Source organism: Lampetra planeri, chromosome 8, assembly GCF_965212315.1.
Source record: "Lampetra planeri chromosome 8, kcLamPlan1.2.h2, whole genome shotgun sequence".
In the NCBI taxonomy this organism is placed as follows: Eukaryota; Metazoa; Chordata; class Hyperoartia; order Petromyzontiformes; family Petromyzontidae; genus Lampetra; species Lampetra planeri.
This window is the reverse complement of record NC_136114.1, coordinates 13,530,965-13,556,968: the sequence shown is the minus strand read 5'-3', so window position 1 is coordinate 13,556,968 and position 26,004 is coordinate 13,530,965. Positions and strand designations below refer to the sequence as shown.

General features: G+C 47.9%; 1 protein-coding gene across 10 annotated transcripts in view; it reads left to right on the top strand.

The window, feature by feature from the left end:
* Positions 1-26,004, top strand: part of LOC144720375 (diacylglycerol kinase zeta-like) — a 237,113-nt gene that overhangs the window by 157,689 nt on the left and 53,420 nt on the right. For 7 of the 10 annotated variants that reach the window (XM_078597115.1, XM_078597114.1, XM_078597106.1 and 4 more), the window contains 6 exons: positions 4,394-4,505; positions 6,157-6,356; positions 8,354-8,454; positions 21,921-22,000; positions 23,747-23,788; positions 24,955-25,027. In XM_078597115.1, the coding sequence (XP_078453241.1) occupies positions 4,394-4,505; positions 6,157-6,356; positions 8,354-8,454; positions 21,921-22,000; positions 23,747-23,788; positions 24,955-25,027 (608 nt within the window). The remainder of the gene's footprint in view (positions 1-4,393; positions 4,506-6,156; positions 6,357-8,353; positions 8,455-21,920; positions 22,001-23,746; positions 23,789-24,954; positions 25,028-26,004) is intronic. The other 3 variants (XM_078597109.1, XM_078597113.1, XM_078597108.1) reach the window with 2 other exon arrangements.

The window sequence follows — 26,004 nt, the reverse complement described above, 5'->3', positions numbered from 1 at the left end:
ACAATTTATCTAATCGCTTTATGTGCCACGTATTATTTACATCTAGCGGTCTCCCAGGGTTTTATCAGAACAGCAGCTGTACCTCTTCTGGTTCTTTCGGTAAAGTCACGTAGAAGGGAAGTAATAAAATAATAAAAATAAAACATAATAAAATAATTCTCACGACGTTTCAGACGCTGTCTCCCCGACAGACCTGTTCTTCACCTGAGGACGGCTGCTTGCGTTGTGGCCGAAACGTCGTGAGAATTATTTTATTATGTTTTGTTTTTATTATTTTATTACTTCCCTTCTACGTGACTTTACCGAAAGAACCAAGAAGATGAATCCCTGCAGTCACGAAAGCTTTAAATCGAAATTTAGTAGCTGTACCGTTAGAAAACAGCATAGGGTGACCGCCATTCAGTCCGACGCGACCGTCTCTCTCAATCGTTGAGTTGGAGTAACAGCTGATTGGCCTCGAAGGCCAATCCTGGGCTGGTGTGAAATGCTGCGACCCACCTGGAGTTTATGGGAGCAATAGCAATGCTATTGGCAAATTGCAAAAATCTTGGGTGACCTCCCTTACCAGCTCGGTGACAAGTCCACTCTCTCATGATCCATCGCTTGCCGGGAAGTGACAGCCGACCTCTCCGGGGAGCCAAACTTGTGCGGTTGTAAAATGTTGTGGCTGCCCCTTCTGTTGGCAACAGGCTATCATTAGTTCGTGCCCTCGGGGGGGGTGGGCAGGGGCGGGGAGGGGAGGGGGGCTCTCTCAGTGAAAATCAGAAGTCATGCAAGGGGGGGGAGGGGGGGGGCTTAACAAGGCGAACCGGCACATGGCAGCCGCGTGCTAGAAGCTCTGTGTGTTCCTCAGACAAGCCCCCGAGGAGGAGGAGGAGGAGATGATGCTGGACATCCTCCCAAGTTGCTGTTCGTTTGACAATGCTTTAGAATGTTGTTGCGTGTGTGTTTTTTTCTCTCTGTTCGCCACGACGGTGTGTCGCGCGCACTCCTTTCCTGCCCGCATCCGCACAGTCTTTGGTAGCGGGGAACGTTTCTGCGGTTGCGCACATCCCCACGCATCCCCCCAGGATCTTTGTTACGTCCGCCTCCTTGTTGACGATGTTATTGAAAGCTTAATTTATTCATTTAATCAATGGCCTTTACTATTATTAGGATGCGGGAGATGGTAGTGGTTGGTTTTCCACATTAATTGGGTTTAATTATTCATAAAATCATAATTCACCGTGGAATACACTTCATCACACGGTTGTTTTTCTACTCGGCGTGTTAATATATAATGATCTTGATTGTGCGTGGCACACATCGATTTTATAGTGTGCTAATTGGCAGATGAATTTCGATTTAGTTCACATTGACCAACTGGAGTCATGCATTGTTTGTGTGAACGTCACTCTTTGGAGCCGATAAAACATTCCTGAGTTGTATGTTTTAAAAAATATTTTGTGAATGCACCCACTGCGTCTGTACAGAGTACAAATCCAAATTGTATCGTGCAGCAGTTTAGTACAAAATTATAAAATTAGGGGAGTGGCATGTTGGGTAATTGTTCAGTGTTGTGGTGTACAAAATTCATTATCGTAAAATTACTTTGAGCAAAATTAACAACTTAATAATTCTAACGATTCCAAACTTTTCGCATCGTGATCGTAAATTGTATTATATTGTTATTGCACGCTGCAGGTAGATAAGGGGAAACATAAGACATTAGATGTGAGAACTCTGGTAATCGGTGCACGAAATTCGAATCTTGGGATGCTTGTAGTGCCCCGGCACAATTAATGTTCCAAAATTGGCTATGAAATTTGGATGCATGAGCGGTTTTAATTTGACACGGGAGAAATACGAGATCTGCTTCTACCGAGAGAGCATCCAGCGCTGCTCATAAGAGGTGAAGCCGGGGCCTCTCGGTAATCAGCTGGTAGCCAACATTCAAGCCAGCCTGTGCCACCATAACTGCCCCCCTTAAAAAGCCATAATGGGTCTGTAATCACCGTGGGGTTATGAGGCGGCTGATGCAGCCTTGCATTTAATGGCGGGACCTACAAGGCCGACAGCCACAAGGCTGAGGTCAAAAGCCACTAGGCCAAGGAAGAGGTCAAGGCCGGGAGCCTTTAGGTATAGGCCTTTGTCAAGGCCGGTGCCTCTTAAGCGATGTCCTCTGACCGAGACATTGTCCTTGAGCCGGCGTCAAGGCCTAGCAACAGGCCTTGGACTGGTTCAGTCGTAGGCTTTGGACCAGTCCTAGGCTTAGGACTGGCCTTGAGGACACCAGACTTGGCCGATATATCTGCGGTTCCTAGCCGAGCGTAAATTGTACCGTTTGCAATTGTGACTTTGCAAAAATTAGGCCACGATATCCTTGATTGGTGTCCACTGTTGAAATGCACCCCTCGGGACCGGGTAAGCTGCTTTACGGGCTGTTGGTGCAGTCGATAAGAAATAAATGAAGACCGCACATTATAAAGGGTTAGAGATTTAATTATTTTTTTCTCCACCGCCTGTTGCCTTGAGGAGCCGATCAACTTTTACAAGTCACTGGGCACCAGTTCGGCCGTGCCAACTTTCGAAAAAATTATCGTCGATAATGAGTTTGGCAGAGCGAGCGATGGTGTGAGGGAAGTCGTAAAAATGACACGGTCCCCCCCCGCCGCCCCTGCAGAAGTGAAGCTAAATTATGCAAAATAGGAATTGGGATTGTTCATTATGCGTGTATTAACTGCCACGAGTAATTGCATTAAATTTAAATCAGGAAAATGGGGGCAGCAATCTCGTTTGGCTTTCTCCCTTGTCAAGGGTTAAAGAAAGCTGCGTTTTATTTGCACAGAAAATGCTTGAAAAACCTGCGGCCGCCCGTGTGACTTTCTGTTGGTTATTTATTACCTAGAGATCTGTACAATAATCACGTAATTTGTGCTAATGAATACTCCGAATTAAGGACACACTGTGCTTAACCTATGTCCACTAATGGATGATTAGGACTGCAGAGATATTCCGAAGGACCAGATGCCTGCAAATTATTGGCGCTGAATGGAGAATGTAGAAATGTACTGGTTCAGGGAGAGGAACACATACTCACAGCATTTCTCATTCTTAACACTGCCTTATGGGAACCACTGTGGCAAGATGTTAACTACCTCGCCTGGTATGCATGAGATCGTGGGTCCGATCTCTTCTATGATGCCTGCTGTATATTTGGAGTTTGCGTGTCTCTCTCCCTGTGGTTGCGTGGATTTTTCTCCGGGTCCTCCGGTTTTCCCCTCCACATTTGGAAACATGCGTTGAGAGTATTTGTCTGCTATAAATTTCCACATGATAAGCCACTTCGTTGAGCTATCATTTGTGGCCACGTTGCTTCTGAAAAGTGGGTCTTACCTAGTAAAATAAAAAATATAGCTTTGTAACAAACATCGTTGGCTGACGTTTTGGGCAATGGCCCTTTTTCATAACAAAGATATTATAATTAGAGATTGCACTTTACACTGTGGTGCACCAGGAGGACTGTAAAATTTGAAAGAAGTTGACATTGTGTGGTTTTGAATTGTCATAAGCAGTTTTTTATCGATAGACATCGCGTAGCGAACACACCATTTGAATTTGTAATTTCTTAAAATGTTTCTCGTGTTCGCAAGGTAGCGCAGTACACGGTGCAGTGTCCAATTATCAAGTCACTCATCGAAATGTCAGCTTATTGTACATTTATTTCAAAAAGCAGAGTAAATTATGACTGTGATAAAGTTTTGTTCTATATATATAATGTGTGTACGTATACAACTGCCAATACAGTCTCTGAATGTATTGTGTCATTATTGACTCACTTCTATATAAAATGTACACCTCTATGGGGCGTGTGTGTGTGTGTGTGCGCTGGAGTGATACAATTGGCTCGTGCGCGCAAAACTCTGATCCATTGTTGCATCGCAAGATTTTGAGAGATGGCGAAGGCTTCGGTAGGCCTACATTTAGCAGTGGATAAATCATGTCTGATGATGATATCTGTTGATTTAATACCATCATCGTCGACCACGATCTACAATCGTGGAACAGCCGCACTGAGATTTAACAAAGAAGCCACCAACACGTATCGTTAATGGCGTCGGTAGAAGGGGATGTGCTTCAACCATATGTCGAATCAGTCATCGATTAGTTTTGCCTCTTTACAACATCATGACACGGTCATTATACACGTTACCTTTTAAGGAGCACACAGCGTAATTGACGAAGGCGTTGAGTTGTTTTGTTCCTCGACCCTTGCGCACCGCCACCAGCGCCGCGCAATTTTGTCTCGCGAAGTGTTTGGACGCGGGAGCGCCACTCTCGAACGTCTCAGCCGTGGCCAACCAAAGGATGACCGCCCCCCCCCCCTCCCCCCGCCACCTTGTGTGGACGACAGGTATTGTGCTGGCACAATGCCCTGGGGAACGCCCGGCGAGCACCACGACTTTGAACCGCAGAGGCACGACGATGGTTACATCGAGGTGATCGGCTTCACCATGACCTCCCTGGTACGACACCGCCGCCATCGCCGCCGTCGCCGTCACTGCCGCCACCACCGCACACCGCTCCTTGTTTGAGCTCATTGCCTGACCCGTGCGGTCGTCTATAAAAATAACAACTTCTACTTTTTAATGAAGCTCCATTCTTATTGATGTATCTTCCTGTGACGCCACCGGGTGACTCATTGCTCGGCAGTATATGAAGCAGGAAAGAGGGCCCCTTCCGTAATTTGAACGAACCGCCACTTCGTTGAGCTGTCATTTGTGGCCAAGTCGCTTCTGAAAAATAGCTTCGTAGCTCCGCGGGCCTTACCTGGTAAAATAAAAAAATCGTTTAGTTTTAAAACTGCTGCGTTCGGTGGCTGGGCAAAAAGCGGTCAGTTCGCTTACCGCTGCACCGGTTGGCATCAACTTGGCAGCTTAATTTTCTCAGCTGCAAGGTAATGCAGCGGGACATTATCACCCAGGCTTGCCGCCCACTTTAGAGAGGGCGTCAGACAACAGCCGCCGTTCACAGGTGCAATTACGCGTCCCGTCTGCGGCCAGAATCTCAAAGTTAAAGATTGCCCTCAACTAAGTTGTGAAGAATATATCCGCGTCTCCATTGCAATGTGAATAATTTGGGTGTAAATATAGTCCATGAAAGTCGTTTTATTCACGTAGTAATTCTGTGGGGGAGGGGGGGGAGCAGTGGCACTGTGGTTAGCACACTACCTTCTGAACCTGCCTCACCTGAGTTCGATCCCCGGCCACGGCTAACATCAGAAGCGAGGGATATCTGAAACGGTCCCAGCCTGGCCCCCCACTGCCTCCCCCGCCCCCATTCACCAACCTGCCCTGACCAACCTGGGTTGAAGTATGGTCCAACAACCCCTCTGACCAACATTGCATGGTGATGCATAGCAGTGGCTTCACAGTAGGCTGTCACTTATTCATATGAATGAATTCACACGTGCACGTTGTGTTATTTCAAGCCTTTTGCTATTGACGCTGAGCTGCGCCCCCGCGCTGCCGCGGTCGAAGCCGTCCTCCAGCCGCTTTTTTGTTTTGTTTTCCGGTTTTCAAATTTATCGACAGCGATGGCAATCCAAAAACCCTTAGGGACGCTCACAGGTAGAAACAAATGTTAATTTGTACCGGTGTCGGTGGTCGTCTCATTGTCATCTGGCCGAGTAATGACGAGGGGACGAACAATTCAACTGCTGCCGTACTTCCGCGGATCGACAAGTTGTCAATGCATTTTAGGGGTGCGATTCGATAAAAAGAAACAAAGTAGTCCCTCAAGTGGCTGCGGTGGGTGACAATGCACCCATCGCATGCAACACGCACACATTGTAAAACAGAATTTCCCAAGCACAGTTTCGGTGCTTTTATTATCTGGAGCCGAAGAATCAATTTAAATCGATGAATCCCTGCATCCCTCCACCCCTATTTACATGCCCACGCGATCGTTTTCAAGGCGACATCCGATGGCCGAGTGCGGTGCTTCACAGCCGTACGTTTTCATCATGGTGGGCAGGCGAGCGGGGGATCTCCCATCTGTGAGCCTGACAATGACGAATCCCTCTTTTTAACACTTTTATTTTCCCTTCGGTGCGGACAAACGATAGCCCCTTTCACCTCCAACAACCTCCCCCTGGCTTTGCCGCACACCCTGCAGGCGGCGCTGCAGGTCGGAGGTCACGGCGAGAGGCTCCACCAGTGCAAGGAGGTGACGCTGACCACCTACAAGAGCATCCCCATGCAGGTGGACGGGGAGCCCTGCAGGCTTGCGCCATCCATCATCCACATCGCGCTGCGTAACAAGGCCAACATGGTGCAGAAGGCCAAGCGGCGCCCCTCCATGCCGCTCCTCAACGAGTGAGTGGCGCGGCCTCGGGCCGCGTCGCTTCGGCGCTGTCGCCCCGCCCGACGCGCGAATTATCTCGGGGACGGATTTTTCAGGTCATCGATTAGCGCGGTTCACATACGTACGGTGGGGAAGAAGTTCAACGTACGTACGTTGAGGTCATCGTGACCCAGCGCCCACCGTCAGCCCTTTCCTGATTACAATGGCAGTACCCGTTTGGTATAAGTTCGAGCGATGATGCCCCCTACTTGTGCTGCACGGGGACAGCTGCCACTATAGAGGGTCCCCTAGGCTAAAAAAACTGCGCTCTGATACATTTCTCTCCGTCACGGACGCAGAACAGGCATTATTATGCATGATTTTACAAAGGTTTTGTATTTTTAAGGAAATTAATCCACTTTATATTTTTATTGCTGTCTTCCGAGGGCACGAGGCCGCAAAGCGCGTCCCTGTAAAGGGTTAAATAAAGGCACTGGCACTGAGTGGCGATGTTCCCAATTTTTTTGATTAACAAACCTGACAACAGCGGTGAACCCCCCCCCGGTGAAGGTTCTAATGCAATTTGGTAATTTAACTGCCACGATAAAAAAAATAACCGTACGTAACCCAAGGCACGTGTACATTTGTGGCAGCGTGATTAATCACCCGTGATTTTGTGTGGCATGTTTTTGAACCCGTGACATTAGGCAAAATAATCAGGAACATTTTCCAGGGAACCGAAGCTTACCGGCAGACGTTTCGGCAAAGCGATCCAGCAACTACGTCGCATACATTGGAGCACTCATTGTGCTTTGAAGCTTAATTTGTCATTTTAACGCTGACATTTTATATTGCTTTATAACAAGGCCCTTTAATTAGGCTCGTTGTTGTCCTGCCACGTGCTCATTGGATGAATTAATCACGAGAAATTTTCAATACATCGCCAAGTACAGACGTATTTCTCGCACTGCTGCTCCGGCAGTCCCAAGTCAATTTTAGTTTTTGTTGTCTTTTTGGAACGGTTGACTTCCATTGAAGTATGCGAATTATTTATTCCCCTAACTATCCTTTGTGGCGCTGGGAGCGGCCACAATCGGTGTTGGGAAGATGCCGACTGTATGCTCAAACGTAATCCGAGAGATTATTTCTGTAATTGCCGTATTCACATGTGGAGCTTCCCGTTAAATATCGCACTCGCTACACTGCTGGATTGTACGATGGTAAGCGCAGCTGGCGTTAGAACAAGTTAAAGCTAAAGCTCACATGCAAAAATGTCTATGTATTGGCATGGAGAGGGGGTTGAGAATTGTGCTGTGTGTCTGTGAGAGTGTGTATGCGGGGAGTTGTGGCACAGTGGTTGGCGCACTGCGCTACCAACCCAGCGTTTGACCTGGGTTCTATATCCAGCCATGGCTAGCATCAGTGGCAAGTGGTATCTGAACCTATCCTCGGCCTCCCCTAAGTTGACTCGGCTTAAAATTAGTACTTGGTGCAATGTGTAAACATTATCACGGGAAGACAAAGGCACCTCGGCATGGGCATGCGGGCTTCAATAGATGCTGACAGCAGTAGTATGCATGCCTTGCTGTGTTTGTCGACGTTTATGCGTGTGCGACTCGAACAAAGAGGGAAGAAACTTACGGGTTTAGAATAGGATAAACAACTTGCAGGTTCAGAATCAGCACGAGCGTTGTAGAGGTTGTCAGGAAAAGGAGGTTGTGATGGTGGGGCCACGTGCACTACCCTGGGGGAGGGCAGCTCACCGAGACGGGCATCAGAGCGGCAGCCAGAGGGCAGCGATCAAGGAGGTGAGCTGAAGGCAACCGGTGGCCACGATGAGACTATAAGAGCTGCTCCTTGAAGGTCGGTCGGGTGTTTGACTTTGCGACAACCTGCGGGACCTCGGGAGAAGCGCGAAAGCGACGGCGCGGTGTTGTGGCATCAGCGTGCGCGTCGATCCTGCGCGCGCGCGATTAAATCCTCGTGCATTTTTCATCGTATTAATTTTCTTTTTTTCTTTTGTCCGCAGCCAGCAGTCGCTCCCGGAGCAGCTGCGCATCCGAGTGAGCCGCGTGAGCATGCACAACTACGAGGCGCTGTACTACGACAAGGAGAAGCTGCGGGAAGCCTGTGAGTCCCCCACGGTGTCACAGTTCATGGCCCGGCACGCAAGCGCTCCCATGGTGAAAAAAGCTTCGTCTCCAACTCTATACCCACTCTTGTCTCTCTGGCCCTCTGTAGGTTTATATGTGCACGCGGCAGAGCCATCGTCTGAAACGTCGCCTATTGTATATTTTTTTCCTTTGAAGGCCACGCACGGCGTTGTTGACGAACGTGTGTTGAGGTTTTTTGTTGTCATTTGTGCATTGTGCGCCGCTGCCAACGCAGTATTGCCATATCGTTTGTTCACTGCGTAGCGCTGTATTTCAAATGTGGCGAAATAACAAGGTTTCAACAAGTGTATATCGCGGTTTAGGAACACACGTTCAGTGCAATGAAAGAGAGAAGACTCGACTCTGGAAGCGAGTTGCACCCCCACGTTCATGATAACGCTTCGATTCGCAATTGGGAGACATGTTGTCGTGAGCTTTTACATAATTGCTCCTCTTGTAAGCTTATGCAAATTCCACTTGAAATCATTGGTTTCCATAGTTAAGTGGCTGCGAGAAGTCATTTTGTGAGCGGACGAAAAAGCAGCACTTGTTTGTGGTTTTTTTCTTCTTAGTTTTTTTACGGCATCTCTTCCCTTTGCCATCTATTGTAAGTTTGCCTCTCGCCTTTAACTCGGTGGCTTCACGTGGCAGACGCAGGTGCGCTGAGGACCGGTCCTCCTTCGCTTGACGATTTCCAAGTATGCCTTTGCGGGTTATTAGCGATTTTCCAAACATGGGTTTTGTCGGAACAGTGGGTGAAAGTGCAGAGATTGTGGATGATGGGGGCGAGCTTTTGAAGGCTGATTAAAAACAAAGAAAAACATGCGGACAAGCCAAGCGCATGATTAATTGCTGAATTTATGATCTGAATTTATGATCTGTAACAAAAACAAAAAAAACCCCGACCTGCAATGAAGACGTCAAGAAGCTTTGGAAACTGAGGAAGACATTAAGTCGCGCATCGTTAAAAATTTGCACTCGCCTGCCCGCGAAAAGCCCTTGGTGCTTTTCTGCACCCATTGGAAACGCTTCATCGTTTGAGAGGACTTATGCCCTTCACTAGAACCATCTGGTGATGTTTAAGCGTGTAAGATGGTATATAATGTACACACAGTCCTCATGCGGATGCTACCACGGTGGTGTAATAGTTGGCACACTGGACTTGCAGTTCAGAGGGTTGCCGGTTCGATTCCACCTTCTTGCGCGTCAGTCGAAACAAATAAAATGTGTTTCTTAAATCCTCTCACCACTGTCGACCCAGTAGCACAAATGGTGCGCCTCAGTCAGTCGATGCGGTGGGGTAAAATGTAGGTACTTCCTCGTCTTCCGAGACGTCTCTCTGGCTTGGAAGAGTAGGCCGAATATCCTCGAGAGGGGGGGGAGGCCCCTTCGCCAGCGGTGGCATTGAGCGAGCGCTTGCATGGTTGCACCCTTGCCTCCCTATTACGTTCCCAGGTGCAGCGTTTGGAACAGTTTATTCAATAAATCCGTGGCATGTCAAATCAATGCAATATTAGTTGCTTTAATTGTTAGCGAGTGGGAAATGGTGGAATCCAATGCATCGGATCTTTTTATTGATGTATTACGCGCGCAAGTGCCACAAATTACTCCCATCTCGTCGTTATATTTCACAACGGGGGTGGGGGGGGGGAAATGATTGGGGTTCTGGAGACAAATTCGGCGTGTGCATTTTATTTTTATTTTTTTAATTGCATCCCATTGGAATTCATTAAGTGTTAGAATCTTGTCCATGGGAATTTCAGGTCTATGGAGAATGCACGGGCAAAAGCAGTTTTTTTTTTGTTTGCGCCAGCTGCTATTGTATGCAGACAATTATAATGTGGATTCTTTTTTTTTTACTCTTTTAGCAATGGAGCGCAACCCACAAATTGCATTTCTTTTACAGCTCAGACTGCTCGCCGAGGTGCGCGACCTCCCGTAGCTTAGTCCCCGTCGTCTCGTTATTACGAGTCTTGTTGGACAGAATGTAAGCCAGCGAACGGCTTTGCATTCGGGAAAGGCTCGCGGAGAAAATTGCGGGAGCGTTGTGTACATTACGGGCGCTTGATCACAGGAAAAGTAGAACATTGCCTTCACACGGACTTAACCTGCCTTAGACAAAGGGGGCTTATTTGCAGACGTTCGCGCAGGGGTAATCTGATGAAATATTTTACACGGTCGCTGGCTGCCATGAAAACCACGGCGAGCGTGAAGATTCTTTTTTGAATACGTTTAAGGAGGAGTTGGCCGGGCGGCTCGGGGCTCCAAGCGCTGAGCCGGCGCCGCTGAGGTCCTGGGTTCGAATTCAGGCAACCGCCTTCAATTAAACTTAATTAAACATAGCTGGAAACTGAGCAAATTAAGTGCAGAATCGCATTAACTGTGATGGTATATTTCTTGCCATTGGTGACCGGCCTGGGGCCATCAACTCACTGGTTTGATTGTCACTCGACGAGCTTGACGAACATATGCGGGGCAGGGTGGGACCAGAGGTCACCGCAAGGCATCTCGAAGGTAGCTCCCCGATACCCACTTTCCGTGGGCCGTTCTCACGCACGAAAAGCTTTGCGGCGCCAGATGAGAGATCCGAATGGCTTCCTTGGCTCGCGACTACACAGTTGTTGTTGCGGCTCATTCTTCGGATGACATGAAATGAGGGGTGCCGCGGGTGGCGTCTCATTCGAATTAAATCCGTCGCCCGAGCGGGTTGCATCTGTCTTTATCTCAAAAGAGCAAAGCGGCGTCATTGAGATCGGCACATTTTGACCATCGTCACGCGCCAATGATTGATGGCCACGGTAAGAGCGGCTTCCTGTTGACGTGGAGCACGATGAGCGGGGTCAGACGACGCTACATTTTTAAGCGACGGTAAAAGTTTTGTGCCGACGTCACCAGTAATGTGTGACCTCTGTCATTTGCACGTTTGTTGTGTGTGTTAAATACGTTTTATTAGCGCCAGCTATAAAACCCTTGCACAACAAACGCCAGACTTTTTCCTGCCATTTCAATGAAGTGGAAAGTGTGAATCTGCGGTGCTTGCAGTAGCGGGGGTCTGGGAAGCCGAGTTACATTAATGGATCTCAGTGATTGATAGATGGAGCACGGCTAGATATATCTTTGATTGTAATGTTTAGTGTGCTGCCAACTTGTGCGCAGAATAAAAATAGTGATGATTAACTATGAATGAGCTTGCAGCTTTTGGGCAAAAAACAAACAAACAATTGGATGCGTTTTAAAATTATATAAGATTTAGGAGAGTGAATTATTGATAACTCTTATTAATTGGCAGCTGCTGCTATTTTCATTGACCGAACCACACAGGCCATTATTAACTCACGGGTAGAATTTCTGACATGTTGCCGAATTATTTGACTGACTTACTTTCCATACTAATGTTTTTTTTTCTGTTCAGTTGTCCGATATGGCATTATCTCGACAGATATGTTTGATTCAATAGTAATTGCTTTTATAATGAGGCATATTATTTTTGGGAGTTACCATGCATATTTCATGGAGTGATATTTTTTTCCGAGACAGAAATTCCCTTGGCTGACTAATTGCCCCTAATCTGGGTCCTCCTCGTGTTTTATTCGCTTAATGGGCTTCTTGTTAGCGAAGTTCACGGTCAAGTTTCAAGTTGGCTTTTGTTTCACTCAAGAGAGACCTGGGACGAGTGTCATTAGCTGGATTGGCCTGGCAGGACACTGCAATGACAAAAGAAAAACCAACGAAAATAAAGATGGCAAAAAAAAGTAAAAAAGCAAGCAGAACAAAATCCATGACTAAAAACAAAAACATGCATCACACGAGGAATCGAACACAGTGCACATGCATGAATCAACGTTAAATCAAAGCTGAATTTTTCATTTCCTGCAGCGCAAATTGGCTCGGACTAATCACCTCCACATTTTATCATAGCACATTTGAAAAACTAGGCTACTGAAAGATTAAAACATTGATGTATATTGAGTATAGTACTAATATGTAAATATGCAAGAGAAGCTCAATGAATGCATCATGCATTGATATATATATATGTGTATGTTGAACTTCTTTCGCACCGTTCGTAGCCAACCGTGCTAATCGGAGGTGCGGGGGAAGGACAACAATCTATGGGTCTCTGTGAGTCTATGGGTCTCTGTGTGAGTCTATGGGTCTCTGTGTGATTCTATGGGTCTCTGTGTGAGTCTATGGGTCTCTGTGTGAGTTTATGGGTCTCTGTGTGAGTCTATGGGTCTCTGTGTGAGTCTATGGGTCTCTGTGTGAGTCTTTCGGTCTCTGTGTGAGTCTATGGGTCTCTGTGTGAGTCTATGGGTCTCTGTGTGAGTCTATGGGTCTCTGTATGAGTCTATGGGTCTCTGTGTGAGTCTATGGGTCTCTGTGTGAGTCTATGGGTCTCTGTATGAGTCTATGGGTCTCTGTGTGAGTCTATGGGTCTCTGTGTGAGTCTATGGCTCTCTGTGTGAGTCTATGGGTCTCTGTGTGAGTCTTTGGGTCTCTGTGTGAGTCTATGGGTCTCTGTGTGAGTCTATGGGTCTTTGTGTGAGTCTATGGGTCTCTGTGTGAGTCGTTGGGTCTCTGTGTGAGTCTATGGGTCTCTGTGTGAGTCTATGGGTCTCTGTGTGAGTCTATGGCTCTCTGTGTGAGTCTATGGGTCTCTGTGTGAGTCTTTGGGTCTCTGTGTGAGTCTATGGGTCTCTGTGTGAGTCTATGGGTCTTTGTGTGTGTCTATGGGTCTCTGTGTGAGTCTATGGGTTTCTGTGTGAGTCTATGGGTCTCTGTGTGAGTCTATGGGTCTCTGTGTGAGTCTATGGGACTCTGTGTGAGTCTATGGGTCTCTGTGTGAGTCTATGGGTCTCTGTGTGAGTCTATGGGTCTCTGTGTGAGTCTTTGGGTCTCTGTGTGAGTCTATGGGTCTCTGTGTGAGTCTATGGGTCTTTGTGTGAGTCTATGGGTCTCTGTGTGAGTCGTTGGGTCTCTGTGTGAGTCTATGGGTCTCTGTGTGAGTCTATGGGTCTCTGTGTGAGTCTATGGCTCTCTGTGTGAGTCTATGGGTCTCTGTGTGAGTCTTTGGGTCTCTGTGTGAGTCTATGGGTCTCTGTGTGAGTCTATGGGTCTTTGTGTGTGTCTATGGGTCTCTGTGTGAGTCTATGGGTTTCTGTGTGAGTCTATGGGTCTCTGTGTGAGTCTATGGGTCTCTGTGTGAGTCTATGGGACTCTGTGTGAGTCTATGGGTCTCTGTGTGAGTCTATGGGTCTCTGTGTGAGTCTATGGGTCTCTGTGTGAGTCTATGGGTCTCTGTGTGAGTCTATGGGTCTCTGTGTGAGTCTTTGGGCCTCTGTGTGAGTCTATGGGTCTCTGTGTGAGTCTATGGGTCTCTGTGTGAGTCTATGGGTCTCTGTGTGAGTCTATGGGTCTCTGTATGAGTCTATGGGTCTCTGTGTGAGTCTATGTATGGTATGTAGAACTTCTTTTGCACCGTTCGTAGCCAACCGTGCTAATCGGAGGTGCGGGGGAAGAACAAACAAGCTAAACTCTCGGCCATCCTCAGTCCACTGTTGGATGAAGGCCCTTTCACGCCAGTGCCACTTCCTGCGATCCTGTGATCTAATACTCCTCTGAGCTCATTTAATCGCTCCATCTCCCCAGTCCATGTCCTGTCCTACGCGTTCCATTCCATCATTGTCCTTGATCATCAGCCATCGACCCTCCTTGTGATGTGTTCTGCCAAAGCCCACTTACATTTCTTAACAGTTTGAATGATATCCTTAAACCTTCATGTGTTCTGTAATCCACGTGGTCCTTTGTATCTCAATGTGTAATTCCAAGCGTGCACCTTTCAACTTCGAATCCCCATTCTGTCATTGATTACCGTGCTTCTGAACCGTACGCCACAGTAGGTAGTATGGCATTGATGCATATACAGAGCTTAATTCGTCAAAGCACTATAAACCTAAACCCTTTTGGAATGAAAATGTTCACATTTTCTGCTGAAGATTTCTTTTCCCCAAATCATTCATGGTATGAATTGCTGGCTGTTGAGAGTTCTTTGCTTAGTATTTTCATTTTTTGAGAACCAAGTTGGTTGTGTCTTAGCCCTCTTCACATCACAGAAAATGCATTGATTTTGTTCAAAAAGCAATGGAAATATATGAATTACAATTAAGAACCTCACTAACGAAGGTTGAAAAGTTGAGCTTAAGATTTTTTTTACGAGGTTGCCAGTTCTTTTATCGTCAATCTTGCTCCCCCAGTTAATTTTCTCATCACGGTCTTACCACCCCATCCATCAAGCCCACCTATCTTTCTGAATACTGAAAACTGGAGAGAAAGAGTCCGTTATGGGCAGAAGACAAGCATGGACTTTTGGAACATGGTAACTTGACTTAGCAGGACAGATGGCCGGGGAACAAAATCCCAGTGCATCCGGGCAGCAGCAGAGAAGAAGTGACCTTTGAAAGGAGCGGAGCTTGACTGGGGCCTTGCATGGGGATGCCTGCAAGCGCAGCAAGGGGGCGCAGAACACGATGGAAGGGGAAGCGTACGGAGAGATGCGAGCCCTAAACAATTCCAGTGTTATAGTGCACGGCGTGTCTTCATCACCGGTTTATAAATACACTTCTTCTAAAGTTCCGATCAGCAAGGTGCACTTGGCATTGTCAAAATGTATTAAGTTGAGCTTTAATGCCCACCTCCTTTAGCAAATGGCTGTGCAATACTTAATTATAGTGCCCTTGTTACAGTTTGTTTCACGGCGTTTCATTGTTTGAGTGGGCGGGCGGGCGGGCGGGCAGGCGCGGACAATTCTGCCACTTATTATAAATTTCCTGTCAACTGGGACTACAATATAAATACCGGCTTTGTCTAACCCAACGGTATCTCATTTGAACAATTCCCACCAAATAATGGGTTAACTGCTCACCTTAAACTTGCCCATTCATAAGCCAGGGCAGTGCTAGTGAATTAATTTTTGTTATTATTTATTCTCCGCGTTTTAACGTTGCATTGGGCAATCAACCGCCGGGCCATGTTCGTGGATAGAGAAACCGATATCAAACATGTTCACCAGCTGCCCGACTGGAGATAAGTACTGTTCACGAACAAAAAAACAACAGGACAAATTGCCGCCTCATGCAGTCCTTAGCAGACAGTCCGTTACCATTAATAAAACAAATAATTGGTTTGTTTCAACATTTAATTCCCTCAGCAGGTGCGACAAACCGGGGGTTACCCGAATCGATTGCTCGTCGCCAACTCCAGCCACAGAGAGGTCGCTTTGCTGGTAATCTTGGCCGGCAAAGGCAGAGCCCTCCATTTTGTGCCGCTAATCCATTTCCTTGCGTGTTGTTAAAATAAAACAAAAATCCTCCGCTTTCCCAAGCCTCTTTTACCCCCCCCACGTCACATCTCTCTCGGTCAAAAAAAACGGGAGGGGGGGGGGTTGGTAGGATTTTATTTGTGCGTTTAAAACACACCACTTGGAATTGGGATTTCCGTGGATCGTCGACATGGGGATCGGGGGGTTTGAGGGTGTTAGCAAAATGAGCAAATTTTGGGTTGAGCTGCCTTGAAAGTTTATTTGTGGTGGGGGGGGGGGAGAATTCAGTGCTGTGGCCGACTCGCTTGGCTATCAATGTGGAAAATTGCCTTGCAGGTGAATTGGCGGGCTTGCACAAGTGCACAACTTTTGCTCGGAAGTGCAAGCGGGCATCTGAATCTAGTTTATACACTTTCCGCCTGAAGGCGCCCGCATGCTTCGTTAGCCTCAAGGTGTGGTTGTTTGACTTTACTTCACCACGCTGGTCAGAGGAGGGTTGGTGGAGGGCCGAGAGGGGTGCCGAGGACTGATTGTTAATACCATTCGCCGCTGACGTTATCTGTGGCTGGGAATCGAACCTAAGTTCACCGGGTTCATGCTGCGGTGTGTGCTAACCGCTGCGCCGCCGCTCCAGTAGAACGATCGTCGCGCAACGCACACTCCCGGAGCCTCCGAAGAGCACCGTCGACTACGTACTGTGCGAAAGAATTTCAACGTGCGTACATAAAGTACGGGATACAAAGTGAGCTCTAACTGCTGTGCGCACAAGACATGCAGGCAGGTTACGCTTCGATTAACGAGTTTTAACCGGCCCTTGGCGACCACCGGCGGATTTTCTGTAAAACGGTAATGGAGGCGCTAGAATTGAATGCGTTTTTTTTGTTTTATAGGCCAGTTCTCCCCAGCATAGTGCCCTCTGATTTATATTTCGTTTCTTGGCTTTTGTTCAAATGTTAGAGTGTACTTTTGTGTGTGTGGTGAGCGGTAGTGCAGCGGTCAGCGTGCCGCGCTACGAACCCAGCCACCCGAGTTCGATTCCCGCTAATGGCCAACACCGGTGACGATTTAACACGTAGGCTTTCGCGACCGGTATATTTAATCGAGCTTTTTTGGGTTAGATCGCGTACATATGTACCAGTGACGATGATCCGAAACGGGCCTTGGGCCTCCCCTAGCTCGACTCAGCCTCAAATGAGTACCTGGTGCAGTGTGTAAACATAAGCACTGGGGAAACAAAGGCGGCAAGGCATGGTGTTGGCAAGTCATGGTGTTGGCCACTCACGCCCTCGTGTGCTGTGCCAGCTTTCATGGGTGCTTGCTATCAGCACGTGCCCCAACAGTCTGTTAAGACTATATGGAGGATCTTTGTGTAGTGTAGTGTTTAGCTCGTTGCTCCTGGACCTTACCTATGTTGATGTACATGTGTACCTGGGGAGGCTATGATAGGGAATCTTTGTTTTTGTGAGCTCACTCCACTGTGAACTCGGCGACGACAGCTAACACCAGCGACACAATTTGATCCGGTCCTGGGCCTCCCCTACATATGCATAGCCTTGAATACGAGTACCTGATGTGGTGTTTAAATATTTGCACTGGGGAGACAAAGGTGGCCAGGCATGGTGCTGGCCACACATGCGCCGGGCCGCTCTGCCCTTAATAGGTGCTCGCCAACAGTGAGCCTCCAAACATACTTTCACGTGGCAAGCAGTGGCGTAGCGGTTAGTGAACTGTCTTGATTGCAGTGACACAAGTCCATAATGTGGCCATGCTTATGACGGGACAATCGGCATCCGCAGCCCGTACCTCGTGGGGATCTGCTCGGCCTAAAATGAGCGCCGGACGCGGTGCATTATACATCACCATCATCGTCAGCAGAGCCAGGATTGATGGCCCTCTGGCCTCATGCGACACAAAAGCCACAATAGCACAAGTGCTCGCTAACAGCTGGTTTCCCCGGTAGCCTTTCGAGGCAGACGAGTGAATCATTCTCTGTTGTTCGCCTGCTCCCAGACAAAGTTATGAGGCTTCGCACGGTGGCGGCGGCAATAATAATAATAACACTTGAAGGTCACGCATTCTTGAGGTTGTGTCTCCTAACAAGTGGCTTCATGACAGAGTGCGGTCGCGAAGCGCCGGGCACTCCCACTGAGTGCCTTGGAATGCTGTGCACATCAATGTGTGTGCATCTTTCAATTCAGCTCGACGCTTCTAACCTCAGTGCGTGCTGCTGCTCAGGCATTTTTGAGGGCAGCTGTTTTAATGCCGCTCACAATGCTGTGATGATTAACGTATTAAGTGATCGTTTACAGGTCTTTGTCAGTCTACTGCTAGATGAAAGCCTTGCCACGCCATGTCGACTGTCAGGGTTTGTTGGAGCATACTTGTTCGTTTGAGCGTACCGGTTGGTGAAGGAGTTGGGCCCAGAGCCCATTCAGCTGTCGCTTGCCACTGATCTTAGCCTTGACCGGGAATCAGACTTAGGTCGCCAGCATGATACCCCAGCACTTTTCTTAACAACTGCGCCACGGCTCCACAATGCCATATCAGAGGTCAACTGATGGGAGACTGTTGCAATTAATACGAATATTGTTGACCTTTTGGGCTGTTCTCGACAGCACTCTTGTCAATCCACTCCTGAGGTCCTCCCTGCGGAATGTATTTGACCATTCGTCACCCTGCTGGTTAGTGCATGCTGGTGAAGGCATTGGCATCGGAGCATAGAAGCACAATACAACAATAGCTTTTACTGCTGTCTTGCCTGTTGTGCGTGGTGGTCACCCATCCGAAAAAACTGTCCAGGTACAAACCTGCTGAGCTTCATCGATCTGATGACATCAGGCCCATTCTTGGTGATATGACTGCTGCCATAGCGCAGCGGCCAGCGCGCACCGATCCAGAGGTCGCCGGTTTGACCTCCTGGCGTGGCGGTTGAAACAATGGGCGCAAGTTTTTAAAATTCCCGATCTTCCTCCGCCTGTTGCCCACTCAGCAGAATAAATGATTACACCGACAGATTATTCTCGATTAGCAGGTTTTGTCGTGTAGTTGGGGTTAAGTGTGGTTACTCGCACCTCTTCCAAGATGTGTGGACAATGTTGAGGAGTCGGCCAAATGATAATAATGACATTTAAAATGCGCCAGATTTTGCAGACAAGCCAACAGCTCGAAGGCGCGGAGCCAAGCTCAGGGCTGCTCGAAAGCCTGGCCAAACAGATAGAGGCCTTTAGATGTTTCTTAAAAGTCGGAGTGTATTTGATTTTGCGGATGTGCAAAGGGATAGAGAGTTCCACACCGAGGGGGTGACAGCAGAGGACTGATATGAGGCTGCAACAGTGTGAGAAAATACCTGCTTGGGGCTCTCGCAAGCTCTCCTCTAGTGGAGGGGCTTCCACCAGCAGTGGCACAAGAAAGCAATTGCAGGACTGCATCTTCACTTCTGGCACCACGTAAAAAAAATCTGAATCATAAAAATATGTATTTATATCTTCTTGGTTTATTCGGTAAAGTCACGTAGAAGGGAAATAATAAAATAATACATATAAAACAATAAAATCATTGTATTATGTTTTATTTTTATTATTATAATAAAATATTATTATAATAAAATAATAAAAACAAAACATAATCAAATTATTTTATTATGTTTTATTGTTATTATTTAATTATTTCCCTTCTACGTGACTTTACCGAAAGAACCAAGAAGATGAATCCCTGCAGTCACGAAAGCTTTAAATCGAAATTTATGTATTTATACTGGAGGAATCCGACGATCTATAAAGCTATTTTTTTCCCACAGATGGTCCAGTACAGCCCAGGTGAGAGCTTTGGAGGATTCTCTTCCTTTATTTCGGCCGCAGAGCGTGATATGAAAGCACCATAATTTCCCTTTCTCTGGGAACTTTAATTTGCGAGATGTATTACAACTGGGACAATTACGTTGCAAGTGCTTGGAATAAATATGAAGAGTTTACAAAATTAATTAAAAGTTTTCCCCGCTTAGAAGTTATCCAGTTATTTTTTTGCCGGATCGCTCTCCCGGGGGAGATGGTTACATCCCGTTGTCACGGATTAATGCCGCCACTTTGCAGTAAATTCCGCAAACATTAATGGGCTCTCTTTCATTTACGTTATTTTGAATGCCAAGATAACATCGCGTGCAGTGTTTGTGAGCCGAAGAATTGTAGATCAGTGTGGACTGTGAGCTCTCGCTCTCTCTTGCATTGGTTTGATTGATTTTCAATTTTATATTGGGTATAGCATCACAGTGTGACTGGTGTGTCTGTTCAGGTCACACATCGATGTGCGTTAGGATCTGAGTTCTCGTGCATTCGCAGTCCCGCACATTTTCTGTTGACATATCCAAGTTTATCAAACACCGCTTTGTAAACATGCTATGCCCACGCACGCAAACTCCGTCACATTTTTTACGAGCCGTGGAGGAATTTTGCAGAAACATTTTAAAATACAAGTTATTAAATGGTAATCTCTACAAAGTGCCTATGTCACCACGAGGAGCCCCGTATAGCATTGTGAGAGTTGGTGTAAGTGCAAGCACTTTCAAGACAAGACTTGAGTCGATTTGTATGTTGCTGAAAAATGTTGTACAATGATGAATCTGCTTACATTAGTGTTGGAAGGATAGATCATCACTTACGTTTTGGATTTATAAAGCGTCTACGAGGGAGACCTCATCTCAAGATGCGCTGTGAAAAATAGAGCCCCTCTGCATTGCACTGGGTTTCTAGTTCGCATTAAATAAAAATTTTTATTTGGTCGTTTGTTTCTCAATCCGTTTGTCCTGGTGAGGGTCACAGTAACTTCCCTAGCCATATGCGTTTTAAGACACTGCTGCAGAATCACGTCAGCCCACGATCGCTATGAATGCTCGAACCAAGTTTCGTTATATCTGAGGGTGTATACACGGTTTATTTACTTGCACCTGTGACAAGAATCAGGATCAGAATCATTATTTATACTGGAGGAATCCGATGAGCTATGAAGCTCTTTTTCGCAGATGTCCAGTAGGGGCACAGGTAAGAACATTACAACAACAAACAATATAAAAAACACGATAGGAGTGCTAAGTATGGGAAAGGTGAGAAAATCATAAAAAAAATACAAATACAACTAAACTATTTTTTTTTTACCAGGTAAAGACCACTGAGCCATTAGTTTATTTTTCAGAAGCGACCTCGCCACCAACGATAGCTCAATGAAGTGGCACATCATGTGGACATTTATAGCAGCACTGTTGTTGATTGGTTTTTAAACACTTTATGTAATGTGTTTCCTGCTTGCAGTAAGTTTTGGCATGTTTCACATATGAATAAGTTGTTTTTTGCTCTTGTTGGTTTGCACGTTCTATAAATGTTTTAAATTTGTTTATTACCAGGTAAGGCCCACTGAGCTATGTAGTTCTATTTCAGAAGCGACCTGGCCACAAATGATAGCTCAACAAAGTGACTTATCACCACGTGGGAATGCACAGCAGCCAAATACTCTAAACGCACGTTGATTTTAAATGCGGAGGCGAAAACCGGAGGACCCGGAGAAAAATCCACGCGACCACGGGGAGAAACATACAAACTCAAAATATGCAGGTGTCACGGTCAGGATCGAACCGACGACTTCCTGAGTTAACATCTCATAGCCACTACGGCCAATGGTCTTGGGGCTGTGGCTGTTGTTCTAAAAGAGCCGCTTGGCTCGACGGGCCCTACCATCTGAAATAGAGCCCGAGTCTCTGTGTAGCGGTTAGAGGCGTGTCCACATTGTAACTGTGATTATTGGACAGTTTTCGTGACATGTAGCTTATTTCCAATAAACAAAATAATAATGTTTGCTGCATCCAAAATGATTTCACTCAAAAGAACGTGAACCAAATTAGAATGTTTTTTTTTATGTTATTGAGTAGTATAAACATTTTTTGGCAGGACATTTGAATGCTTATAAACATCCGATGAAACTCCAATTTTTAGAAAAGAAAAAAAATCAGTTGGAAACTTGGTTACAGTTAACGAAAATAACTGCCTTGCGGTAAGTGTGGTGACATTTGCGGTTGTTGTTCCTTGGCTCAATTCGCTTTCAACTTCTCTCCCCCGCTGCCCTTCACGTGTCCCCTCCAGCCGTGCCCTTGGGGGTCATTGTGGTGCCTGGCGATTGCGACCTCATGGTGTGTCGGACACACATTGACCGCCTTCAAGAGGTGAGCGCCGTGCGTGCGTGTGTTCTTGCACAACCTGCATTTGTAAGTCCGTGCGTGAACTGGAAACAATCGGGCTCGTTTTTTTTTTGCCTTAAATCCTTGCGAAGCCGTACGTTGTCAGCGCGAATCTCCGCGGCACTTCCCGCGCAGGTTCTCACGGCGATGCCGAACAGCTCTCCGTCGCGCCGCCGCGTGTCGATCGGCGCGACGTCCGACGTTTCACGTTCTCAAGAAGCTGGCAGCGCGCGGAGTGAAACGTCGGACGTCGCGCCGAACAACAACCACGCGGCACGTTGAGGCAGCGCTCCAACCCCGCCGATCGCGCGGAGTCGCTGCCGCGCCGATTACACACGCGTCTCGGCGGTTGCGCCCGCCCGGGGACTCGGCGATCGACGGCGGCAGCTCGTCTGCGTTTGTTTCCGCCACTCGCGGGCGAGCGATGATCCGGCAGCCCCCTTGCCCTGCTGCGCTGTCACAGGGTCCAGCTGCGGGCGGTCAGAGCGGCGGCGGTGGCGGAGTGCGCACGCGTTCGCGAGCGCATGACGTTCTTCAAAACGCGGGCGGGGGAAAAAAAACGCACGAGACATTCAACGCGCTCGCGGCGCGCGTGCGTACGTGATTTCGTCGCGGGCTGCATTATTAGGTGGTCTGCATTCACCCGGGGTTTTTTTTTTGCGTAGCATCAGGAGCCCCCGCGGTGTTCCCACACAAAAAGAACGTAAGAGGAGGGGATTGTGGGGGATGGTATGCGGGGGGGGGGCGCAGAAAAAAGTAATCGTTGGCGATAGTTCTGATGCCACGGGGGGGCGGCCGCCATCAGCGGAGCTAAAGCAGCGCAGCGGGAGAGAATGAGAAATGGAAGGGCTGGCGTGAATTCTGAGCGCGCGCGCGTGCAAGGAAACGCAATCCTCCCTGCAGTTACGTCAGACTGGTCGGCTGCCCTTTTTACCCTGGACTCATTTGTCTAAACATATAACCCTCATGCTCTTAGCCACAGACCGTTTCCCATAACCCGGTGACTTTCATAGCTTGTCCTCTGGTTGCTAGGGGAGAGTTTTTTTTTTTAACCACATGGGTTCTTTATGAGTACGAAATCCTCTTAAACATAGAGAAAATTTGAAGAAAATCCACGATTGATTTAATTGCATTTTCCGGAGGAAAAAAAAGGGGGGGGGGGCGGCATCCATGTTCAAACCCACGCAAGCAGCCCCCGCCCCCCCACCCCCCCTGTCACCCCCGCCCCCCTTGCAACCCCTCCCCAAGCCCCCCCTGCCCCCCCGCCCCCCCCCTGCCACCCCATTCCCCGCCCCCCCTGCCCCCCACCCAACTCCAAAATGCAAAATTCTGCTACAACACTCGTGTTGCAGAGATGTGGTCTCACATGCACAGGGCACAGCGTGCGTTTGCCGAGTGGAAACTAGGCGGGGGTAACGATTTGTGCGGGGGGCAGGAGGGGGGAGCACCGGTCCTCACTATTAAAACGCTGCGACGCTGCGACGGGGTTTGTCCTGGCATTGATAAGAAACAGTCGGGGGTCCGAATGGAAATTATGAGCATCAATAAAAAGTTCTCGCTCTTCTTTTCCAACACAGCTCTCTCTGCGCATGTCCGAGCCAGGGTGAGTGCATCTGCTGGCCGGTGTTTAACTCCACGGGAGGGAAGCTGGCAGGAGGTGGAGGGGGGGGGAAAGGAAGGACCGGCGTTAGCTTCACTCTCTGGCTGCGTCGCCTTTGTTTCTCCTTGCAGGACTTTCCCTTTATCCCTCCCAGCTTCCAGCGAAGGTTCCAGGTCTGTCCCCCCCACCCGCCCTGCATCCCTCTGCATCCCAATCCTGTGCCATGCCCCCATGTTTGGCATGCACGTTCACATGTGGGGCATGCGGTTGCGTGTGTTTCTTCGTCGGAAGCGGAAGCGTAGTGGTCAGCGCGCTGCGCTACGAACACTCGGCGACCCGAGTTCGATTCCTGCTCATGGCCAACACCAGTGATGATTATCTGAACTGGTCACGGGCCTCCCCTTGATCGACTCAGCCTCAAATGAGTACCTGGAGCGGTGTTTAAACATCACGACGAGGGAGACAAAGGCCGCCGGGCATGGTGCTGGCCACCCACACCCCTCGTGTGCCATGCGGGCCTTCTTAGGTGCTTGCTAACAGTACTTGCCCCAACAGTTTGTTGAGGCTATACGGGGGAGCTTTGGCTTTGTTCGTCCTCAATCTTTCCTCTTGATTTTGTCGACGTCGTCTCGCGTATGTGATTGCTGAGCTGCTCCGCTCATGTGATTTTGCATGCGTCGGGAGTTACTGGATTTTACACCAAATACACAGCACGTTGCTTACGTGGGCCCAGTTCAAACGACGCACCTGACATCGTGGACTATGCATGGCTTCCTGGTTGTTTGTACGACGAGGCTGTGATTGTGCTGCGCCACCGCTGAAATGAATATCGCGATTGCAATGAAATAGGGGAAGCTCTGACTCGTAGGCCACAAAATCTTCTTATTTTACGCGTACCACTCGCCTGCCCCCCCCTCTCCCCGTGCATCTCATACGAATCGATTTCATTTAATTAGCAAAGTTTGTGATATTCTTGGGTCTTTCGGTAAAGTCACGTAGATAGGTTCAAAGAAAAATAAAAATAAGTTTTTTGATCGCAACACAAGCGTTCGTCATCAGGAAGATCGAAACGTAGTAGTTTTTTTTGTTATTTTTTGTTATTTTCTTGGAACCTATCTACATGACTTTACCGAAAAACCCAAGAATATGAATTCCTGCAGTCACGAAAGCTTTAAGTCGAAGGTTTGTGATTTTTCCACGATGGTGTGGGGCGGCGGGTGAGTACCTTGCTTGGAGGATCACTGGCATCGAGGTGTGACCGTGAACTGGTGGGTGCTGTGTGCATGTCCGACACGTGCGCGCCACGTATTGAGACCCGCCGTCTCTCTCGTCTGTGCAGCAGGAGGGCGATGGCACCAATCCCCGGGTGCTGTCTTCTCAGCGTCTCTCGCCCAAGTGGTGTTTCCTCGACTGTGAGTAACATCGCCCGATCCGGCGACCAACGCATCCTTGCGGCGAAATCCATCGTTGTCCTCTACTTCTACGCTTCCCCTGCCCCCTTGTTATGTTCCCGACGCCTTCGCCAAATCCGCGCCGACCGGCGTGGTGAAGTACGGTCAGATAGCCCTCGCGGTCCAGGTCAGGCGTGGGGAGGCCCTAATCTGGCAGTGGATTGACAAAAGGGCTGTACATTTGCAAGTATAGATATCGATTGTTGGAGTATGAGGAATTACAACCAATTGCAGTTATGTTTTTGCATGGTCCTGTTGTGTTGTTGTGTAACATAATGTGTTGTGTTACATGTTTACATGTGAAACACTGGAATGAGTTTGTTTATTTTGAAATGAAAGTGTTTTTAACAAAGACTGTTTGGTATACTACTGTTGTTGGGAAGTTCCTCCCTCTACACTATGGGCTGTCAATGCTACTAATAACGTATTAATAATTGTACTTGCTTTGTGATTATAATTTGTTTGTTAGAAGTTGGTATAGATTCATGTTCATCTTTACGTATTTCAAATGGTAGCGCGGTGGCTCAGTGGTTTCACTCAGCCAAGTTCGATTCCCACCCACGGCTAACATCAGTTGGCAAATTATATCCCCACCTCGTCAACCCGCACTCACCCGTGCGGTCAAGTATGGTCAAACAATCCCCTATAACCGACGTGGTGTGGTGAGTTTCACATCCACAAAGGCTCAAAACTATTACGATGATTTAAAATTGCTACAAAATCACCGATAGAGCCTCGGTCCAAACATGAATTCAGTTCGGCGTCACAGTGGACTTTATACAAACATCAGTATCACAGTCACTAATATATGAGCCAAGAATGTCTGTGTGTAACGCGCGTGACCTCACTCCACGTCGACCAGCCCCCCTCATTAATAATCATGAACAGGTGGGGTCCTCCACCCCCCCCCCCGTCATTAAAAATCATGAACGGGTGAC